This window comes from Monodon monoceros, unplaced genomic scaffold, assembly GCF_005190385.1.
Source record: "Monodon monoceros isolate NGI ecotype Baffin Bay Population unplaced genomic scaffold, NGI_Narwhal_1 Super_Scaffold_2, whole genome shotgun sequence".
Taxonomy (NCBI): Eukaryota; Metazoa; Chordata; class Mammalia; order Artiodactyla; family Monodontidae; genus Monodon; species Monodon monoceros.
This window is the reverse complement of record NW_021703776.1, coordinates 19405798-19414395: the sequence shown is the minus strand read 5'-3', so window position 1 is coordinate 19414395 and position 8598 is coordinate 19405798. Positions and strand designations below refer to the sequence as shown.

The following is an 8598-nucleotide window of genomic DNA, read 5'->3' as shown; positions in this document are numbered from 1 at the left end:
ACCACCGCACACATTTTGGTTAGCTATATGTTTGGAGAATTAGATAACACTTTTATCAGTCCTCAAACCAACTTTTATCAGCACTCAATCCATGTTATCAAGAATCTACACACTGAATCCTAAAAGCATTGCTCAAAAAAAGGACCAAAAGCATTTCTGCACTCACTAAAGCATACAGGCTCATACCAAGGAACTTGTGTTTGATTTTAGAATTTGAATTAAAGGGGCAGACATAATAAAGTCGTCTTCACCACATACACTTCCTTCCCTCAGCCCCACACAAGGGTACCCCCTCGCCCCCCACTCCCCAAACAGGACAACACACCCACCCACTCTGGGGCAGATTCTCTGGGTTTGCTACCCTCTCCACACACTGGAGGGCAGTCTCATTTTCTCAACATGTACCTTGGGAGGCAGACACCTCCGTTCTCTGTTAAACAGGTAAGGATACAGGATCAAACCACATGGATATTTTAGATGTTACCTGAAAACTACAAAATGCTTCTCCCAGAGCCTGCAGAGGATTCATACCCTTCACTGTTTCTCTGAGTCCCACTGCAGGTGAGATTGGCCTTGGGATCCCTCTCAGCTGCCATATGATTGTACAGTCAGCGTCTATGACCTGAATGAGGAGTTTCCTGGGCCCTGGTTCAAAACTGTTTGCAAACATATTCCATCCGGTCATGAGACAGAGAACAACCATGGTCATGTTGCACAGGATTTGAGAAAGACAACATCACTATATGGGGCCTTCCTGGAAATAGGGCTTTCCCATATTTCCATAAAATGAGGCTAGTCTAGTCCCTATATCCATCAGTGTGGATTATGCCCTTTTGGATAGGGCAGTAAGAATCTGAATTTGAACCAGGGCTGAAAAACATAGAAAGGTATATACTAGCAGATTTTAAGGTCCGGAAAGAAGGAGGTAGAGACAAAACTTGATTGTAAGTAAAAGAATTCAGGAAATTTCCCACCGTATGAAATAACTCTAAGTAAAACATTCCAAAATATTTACATATAGATAGAATACATTTTGAAATACATTCTTATGATATCAGAGGCATGCCAAAACAAAAACATATTACCCCTCAGTAAGACTTAAATGCTTTTTATGTACATGGTAGAATTCTATTCAAAATAGGTTAAAAATTAAAGGACAGAAAAGTTAAATACAAATTTGTAAGCTACAGACAAGTACTTTTTTTGTATACTGCTTTCAATCTATCAATAACCAGGACTTGAATATCTGCTGTGTGTAAAGCATTTATTGAAGACTGGTGCTAAAGATTACGCAATAAAATATTTTATAATATTGTTTAAAATCCTTAAGTTCTACTTTAATGGCTGAAACGATACAAGCCCTTTTATAAAAGTTTCTAGTACAAGCTGAGGTCCTATAACTACATGCTCTTTCAGAAGGCAGTCTGTATCAGAATGCAGATGTATCTGACGATTGCAAAGGAAATGACTGACTGCAAATCTAATTTCACTCTAGATCTAGATAAAGTATTGATTAGAAAGGGGCGGGGGTCTACTCTGAATTAAATTAGTAAAGTCACTGAGAAACTTGATAAGACTTAAAGCAAACAAGCCGTAGGGTTTGGTTTGGACTAGACCCATGCTAACCTACTTCTTTCCTGATGCGCTTTTCCCCTGGAAGTGTTTTCTTCATGAAAACTAAAACAAGGAGTCAATAAGGAAACATGTAAAACAAAAACAAAAACAACTATTAGCAGGAAATCTTAGCAGATGAGGCTTTAGGCAGGTTGGCTAATACTTGTGCTGTGATTTGGAGTGAGCAGGTGGTTAGAATTACAGGAGCAGGAACTTCTGATGACAAACTGGCTTAAAGGTCTCCCTGCTCCTTTTGAACAACTGTAGAGAAAATGCTTCAAACAACATTTTACTCACTCATCGGCTTAAAACTGAGTTTGATGAAGAATTAACTAACTCTGTGGATTTAGAAGGAAGGTATTAAATTATACCCAGGAGGGGGCTTCCCTGGTGGCGCAGTGGTTGAGAGTCCGCCTGCAGATGCAGGGGACACGGGTTCGTGCCCCGGTCCGGGAAGATCCCACGTGCCGCGGGGCGGCTGGGCCCGTGAGCCATGGCCGCTGAGCCTGCGCGTCCGGAGCCTGTGCTCCGCAACGGGAGAGGCCACAACAGTGAGAGGCCCGCGTACGGAAAAAAAAAAAAAATTATACCCAGGAGTCAGTTTTCTAAAATATGTGGTAAATCAGTTTTAGCAACAACAACAAAACTTCTAGGGCCTCCTACTGGCCACAGGTGTGACAATTTGAACACCAAAAAGAATAACTATAATGCACTGAAACACATTAAAACTACAACAATTCATGAGTGTATAATTATACGAAAAAGGAAAAAGAACCTAATTCGTCACCATCTATTAAACCAACTCCTTACTTTGAAGTTGATAACTAAATGGAAAAAAAATAATTTAACCTGCCCTTCCAGTAAGAACTATATTTAAGGATGACTAAATAATTCAAGTTGAGGGAAAGCTGTAGTTTACACGGAAACACCAATTGATAAATGCAGAAGAAATGAAAGAATTGGAAAAGAAAATGCACACACCTTAATAAAATTGCTGCTTTAGGCAAGGATTAACACTAGACGTTAAAACCTCTGGGTGAACGGCTAATGGAGAACTGGGCATTCATTCAACGCCAAAGGAACACCATACAGATAACTCACTAGTCACAAAGGAGAAAATATAATTGGGGGATTGGTTGTCATATTAATCCAAGTGATTTATTTTAGCATCATTAATGGTAGGTCAACTAGATATTACTTGTTTTCTGTTGTGATGCGATTTGAAGCACGTGCCTCATCTATGCACGTATCTCATCTAGCAAGAAATGTTTTATTCGAATTCATGAAGCCTTTAGTTAGACATAACTTCTAGATCATAGGTAGTTCAGGAAATAAAGGGACAAACTAAATAACACCTTGAAAAAGCGAGTGGACACACTCACAAGATGGGATTCTACAGGACAACTGCCCCAACTCCCTTTAACAAGTCAATGTCATCAAAAAAGGGACAGTGCTAGATTAAGACACAGTTATGGGACTTAGGGGGACATGACCATTTGTAGTGTAAGGTCACAGAATGAATACTAGTTTGGATAAACCAACTACAACTGTGGAGACAATTGGGGAAGTTTGAATATGGTCTGAGGTAAACATGTTCTAGAATGAGAAAGCAAAGATGGATGACTGAAAAGAACAGGTCACAGAACACTATGTAGAGTATGATCTTATTTTGGTTAAAAGATGTAAATATATATGGATAGAAAAAGATCTGGAAGGACATGCATTAAGGTGTTAGCAATAATCTTTGCTGGTAATGTAATGTTTTTCTTATTTTTGCTTGTCTATATTTTCTAATTTTCTGCAATGTACCTACATTGCTTCTGTAACAATAAATGGTTATTTTAAAAGAAGAACTTCTAGAAAATTGTGGGTTTGCCTCCTCTGTGAGATAACTGATTCCAGAAAGTCTGTAGATCAACAAGTACAAAAGCAAAGAACTACTACCCATCTGGTGACAGGGTATCTGATTTGTGGATAAAGTACTTAAATAAATTCTTTAAGTTCACAAAGATAATACTAAAGAGTAACAGAAATGTCACTACACAATAAATGCAGGCAAGAGGCTAATAATATCTTTGAAATAGTCAATTAAAAATATACAAGTAAGATACATCTTGCTATGCGTCATTCACCCTCCAAATCAAGCCTTGTATTTACTAGTATTTACCTACTAGTAGTATTTACCCTTAGGAAAAAAACATTTAGTGTCTACTATTTAAAGTGTGTAGGTTAGTAATTTCACGAGAAGCTCATACCCCATCGCAGGCTGAGCTCCTCGTCTAAGCTTCCGGAGTGGCGTTGGGCTCAGAGTCCTCCTGGGGAGGAGCAGCCGTGGCCTCCTGTTCGGCAAGTGCCTCTCGAACTTGGCTGCCTAAGACTGCATCGTGAATGCTGTGGAACAGCAGATCCAGTAAGGCAGGATTTTCAAAGAATTGATTTCGAGTGAGGTCACTCACGACTTGTGCTATAAAAGAAGAAGGGAAAATTAGCCCAGGGACTTCCCTGGTGGTCCAGTGGTAAAGACTCCACCTTCCAATACAGGGGACGTGGTTCAATCCCTGGTCGGGAAACTAAGATCCCACATGCCGTGGGGCAACTAAGCCCACCCACCAGAACTACTGAGCTGGCGCGCCTCAGCTAGAGAGCCCGGGTGCCACAAACTACGGAGCCCACGTGCCCTGGAGCCTGCACGCCACAACTAGAGAGAAGCCTGTTGCGCTGCAATGAAAGATCCTGCAACTAAGACCTGATGCAGCCAAGAATAAATAAAATAAATCAGTAAATAATAAATAAAAAAAAGAAAATTAGCCCACACTCTGGGTGTCAGTCTTAAACATTAAAAAAGTAACACTTTCATATAGTTTAAATATTAAAATGATATAATAAAAATTATTTTTTACCATACATGGTATTATTCTTTGGTGTAAATGTACCCTGGTTTATTTAACTGGTCCCTTTTGACAATTAAATATTTTTTAGTGTTTTGTTCTTAGAGACAGTACTATGATCATTAACCACGTACATGTGTTATTTTGAATGTGTGTAGCATACTGTTGGATTTGCTGGGTTAAAGGTAAATGCATTTGTAATTTTGAAAGAAAATGCCTGTCTGCCCTCCACAGAGGCTGCTCCAGTTTGCACTCCCACCAGCAATGTCTGAGGGTTCCTGTTGTCCCACAGTGAGCCTACAGAGCCTGCTGTCAAACATTTTCAATTTTTGCTATTTCGGTAGGTGAAAAGCGATGCCTTTATGTGAATTTCATTTTCAAGCACTGTTTTAGCCAAAATTTATATTAAAACAAAAAGAGCAGGCATTGTCTGGAAAAACCTAAATGATTTTATATAACTATGTTTATGGCAGCCATTACATAAATAATTACTAAAAAAATATACCAGCCCTGAACAATGGTTTGTTAGCTCCTTTCCTCCAACTCCCGTGCAGGAGGCCTACCACCAAGTAACCCAGGGATGTGAGTGCTGTAAGTGGCAAATTTCAAAGCTAGCTTTAGATTTTCAGAATAATTTTCATTTTCACCTAAAACTAAAATTAAGGGAAAATACTTCCAAATGCAGTTATTTAAAAAACAGAAACAAAACCAAAATGTTAAAACTTCTCCCATTCAAAAAGTGTACTCACCACTGCATCCTGCTAAATACACATAAATGCCGACATCTCCATATTCTTTTACAATCTGTAATAATGTTGAAATAAAGTTTAATTTCTCTTGACTCTGTGAGGTGCAAGTTTCTTTCTACCAATACGTATTTAGTGATATAAGATGCTCTGGTTCATTCACTTGAGCTACTCCACTTCAATAATTATGCATTTTGAACTAATCATTTAAAAATCTGTATTTTACCCAAAAAAAAAAAAATCTGTATTTTGTTTGATTTTTATATCAACAGTGATAATTTGGAACATCAAAGAATTCTTGTCAAATTTTATTCAAGTGTAATAAAGGTATTACGGTAATGGTTTTTAAAAGAATCTTCTCGAAGAGGTATATACTGTAATATTTACAGATTATATGATGAGTGGGATGTGCTTCAAAATAAGAGAAGGGGAAAATGGGTGTGGGGATAAATGACACAAAATTGACCATGAACTGATAATAGTTGAATCTGAGTGATAGTTACACGGGGGTTCATTACACTCTGCTCTTTATTTTGTATATTTTCGATACATTCCACAATCAAAAGTTTAAAAACAAAAACAACAACAAAATTTTGAGAGTTGAAAAAGGACCCTAGTTCAATTCTCTGATTTTACTGATGGTGATACTGGGCACAGAGATACTAAAAGACTTGTTAAAGATGATGCTTACCCCTGCCAGAGTTTTTACACCAACGGAATCAATAAAATTGACTTGCGTAAAATCCAGAATGATGGTGTGGACGTTATCCCCTGGGGGCATAAATCTTTGCAGTTCCTCAGGAAGTGTGCTCTTGGTGACTATTGGGGGATATTTTATTTCATTCTCCTCTTCCTCAGGCTTGGTGCCATCTTCTCCATCTACTTCTGCATCCTATGTTAAAAATCAAACCAAACCAGAGCGCTATGAACAACTCATATTTCGGTTCTGAGAAAGATTTATGAGGGAAAAATTAGTCCTCACATGCTCAAGTTTCTGACTATACCAGACCATTTCCAAAATATTTGCTATATCCTAGCCCAGTAATATGACAAAAAAGGATATATACACAATATTCAGTTTTAGCTGTTTCTTTTTTTCTTCCTCCTCTTCCTCTTTTTCTTTTGTCCAATGAAATCCACTCTCTTTAGCCATCATATACATTTTCCCCTAACTTCTAAAATAGTCCCATTAACTTCAACATGACAGACCACAGACCACAGACAAAAACCAGTCTTTGAGGTTTTTTTACTATCAGCTGAATGAATCTCTGACAAAGTAATAATGGTAACATTTATTAAGGTACTGTGTGATTTCTATTTTTTAAAACCATGTTTTCCTGGGCTCCTATCACTACTTATTTCAGAAGCATTCTCATAACTGACCTTACCATGTATCTTTAATATACAAAGGATACTTAGCTTGTTTCTAAGCTTTCCTACTTTAGGGACTTGATGCTGTGTTAAAACTTCAGTCATGGGGCTTCCCTGGTGGCGCAGTGGTTGGGAGTCCGCCTGCCCATGCAGGGGACACGGGTTCGTGCCCCAGTCCGGGAAGATCCCACATGCTGCGGAGCGGCTGGGCCCGTGAGCCATGGCCGCTGGGCCTGCGCGTCCGGAGCCTGTGCTCCGCAACGGGAGAGGCCACAACAGCGAGAGGCCCGCATACCGCAAAAACCAAACAAACAAACAAACAAACAAAAAACTTCAATCATGAATAAAGGTGGGGGGCACTGCAGATCAAGAGACAAGGGAAAGTTACAATGAAGGGATCACTCACCACTTTGACGACGGTTGCATTGGCCATGTTGGCATTTCCAACTTCCTTAGCATACTTCTTCATGGCCTTTCTTCTTGCTCCCATTATGAAGGCTGGGTTCACTCCAGTCTTTACAGAAGGGCAATATATGCAAAAATAACTTCTTGGCTCCCAGGAACCCACCCAAAGCAATTAATCTTCAAATCTCTCCATCTGACTGTTTTCTATGCCAAATTATCACCGTAACCCTTGCTCTACCTTTCCCTCAGATGCCCTGAACTGGGTTATCCCTCGTTAAAAGAACAGTAGTAACTTTTCTTATTCTTGATTCAAGACAACCAGAAGCTAAATATTAAAGAGAATTTTAAAGTAGTATTTTTCAAACTTAGATCTCTCAGAGACTCTGTGGATTGACTGGAAGGTTTTCCTCCTTGCTGGAGAGTGTGGGGTGGAGTCCTAATCATGATCAAAGGAACCCAAGAATAAGAAATTTAAAATTAGTTTTTCGCTTCTTTAAAAAAATATATTTTTGAAAAGGTAATACATGCATATGACAAAAGAGAATGAATAGCGGTGTTGGTTACACAACAACGCGAATGTACTTAATTCCATCCACTGACTTGTATAGTTCCAAATGGTTAAAATGATAAATTTTAAGTTATGTAAAGAAAAATAAAACAAAAAAGATAAATTTTAAGTTATGTATATTATACCACAATTTAAAAAATAGAGGCAGAGAAAAACAAGTAGTATAAAAGGTATACCAAGACATTTAAGTGACCCCCCCATGCCTATCAATCCTCAGATTCCCTCCTCAGAAATAATCACCCTTAGTTTCTTGTGACTCACCTTTCTTTTTAATGCACTGCTATATAAGTCACTATTTGCATAATAAATTGGGGCATTTATTTGGAATATTTTTATTCCAGGAACTTCTTTCACCTGAGAAATAAAATGTTAGTGAATTTAATATATGGAAATATTTCAGAATCGAAACAGCAATTGTCTCCCTCTTCTAACTTGAAAATTAATACAGAAGTTGCTAAGTGACCTCTGACAGTGTTTAAATAAAATAATGTCACTCTAGCTGACCTACTCATGCTCCTGGAGGAATGCGTGCTGAGCGGAACGCCTTTAAAAATGCACACCTTTTCATTTCTTTTAAAAGTCTTTCTTTGTTTCATTTTTACCATAAAGTACAAAGAAGAAACTGAAATATTTAAAAAAAAAAGAAGTGGGTAGGAAAGGCGAAGCTGCCACTCAGACTGTGACAAGCAGCCAAATAAAATGAACAGAGGCTGATACTGGTTGATTCACAGAACGTAGGCAGGAGTGAAAATGGACCCAAGTGAAACAGAGTGAAAATTTTATCAAGAAGCCTCCTGGGGCTTCCCTGGTGGTGCAGTGGTGGAGAGTCCGCCTGCCGATGCAGGGGACACGGGTTCATGCCCCGGTCTGGGAAGATTCCACATGCCGCAGAGCGGCTGGGCCCGTGAGGCATGGCCGCTGAGCCTGCGCGTCCGGAGCCTGTGCTCCGCAATGGGAGGGGCCACAACAGTGAGAGGCCCGTGTACTACAAAAAAAAAAAAAAAAA

General features: G+C 39.0%; 1 protein-coding gene across 4 annotated transcripts in view; it reads right to left on the bottom strand.

Moving 5' to 3' along the window:
* Positions 1 to 3684: 3684 nt before the first annotated feature.
* SLC26A5 (solute carrier family 26 member 5) overlaps positions 3685 to 8598 on the bottom strand; it is a 47998-nt gene continuing 43084 nt past the window's right edge. Inside the window, exons 13-17 of one of the 4 annotated variants that reach the window (XR_003795238.1) lie at positions 7854 to 7946; positions 7026 to 7133; positions 5940 to 6140; positions 5252 to 5306; positions 3685 to 4078 (exon numbers count right to left, since the gene is read on the bottom strand). Coding sequence is in view for 2 of the 4 variants with exons in the window: in XM_029233635.1 (XP_029089468.1) it covers positions 3894 to 4078; positions 5252 to 5306; positions 5940 to 6140; positions 7026 to 7133; positions 7854 to 7946 (642 nt within the window). In the remaining 2 variants the exon portion in view is untranslated. The remainder of the gene's footprint in view (positions 4079 to 5251; positions 5307 to 5939; positions 6141 to 7025; positions 7134 to 7853; positions 7947 to 8598) is intronic. The other 3 variants (XM_029233635.1, XM_029233634.1, XR_003795239.1) reach the window with 3 other exon arrangements.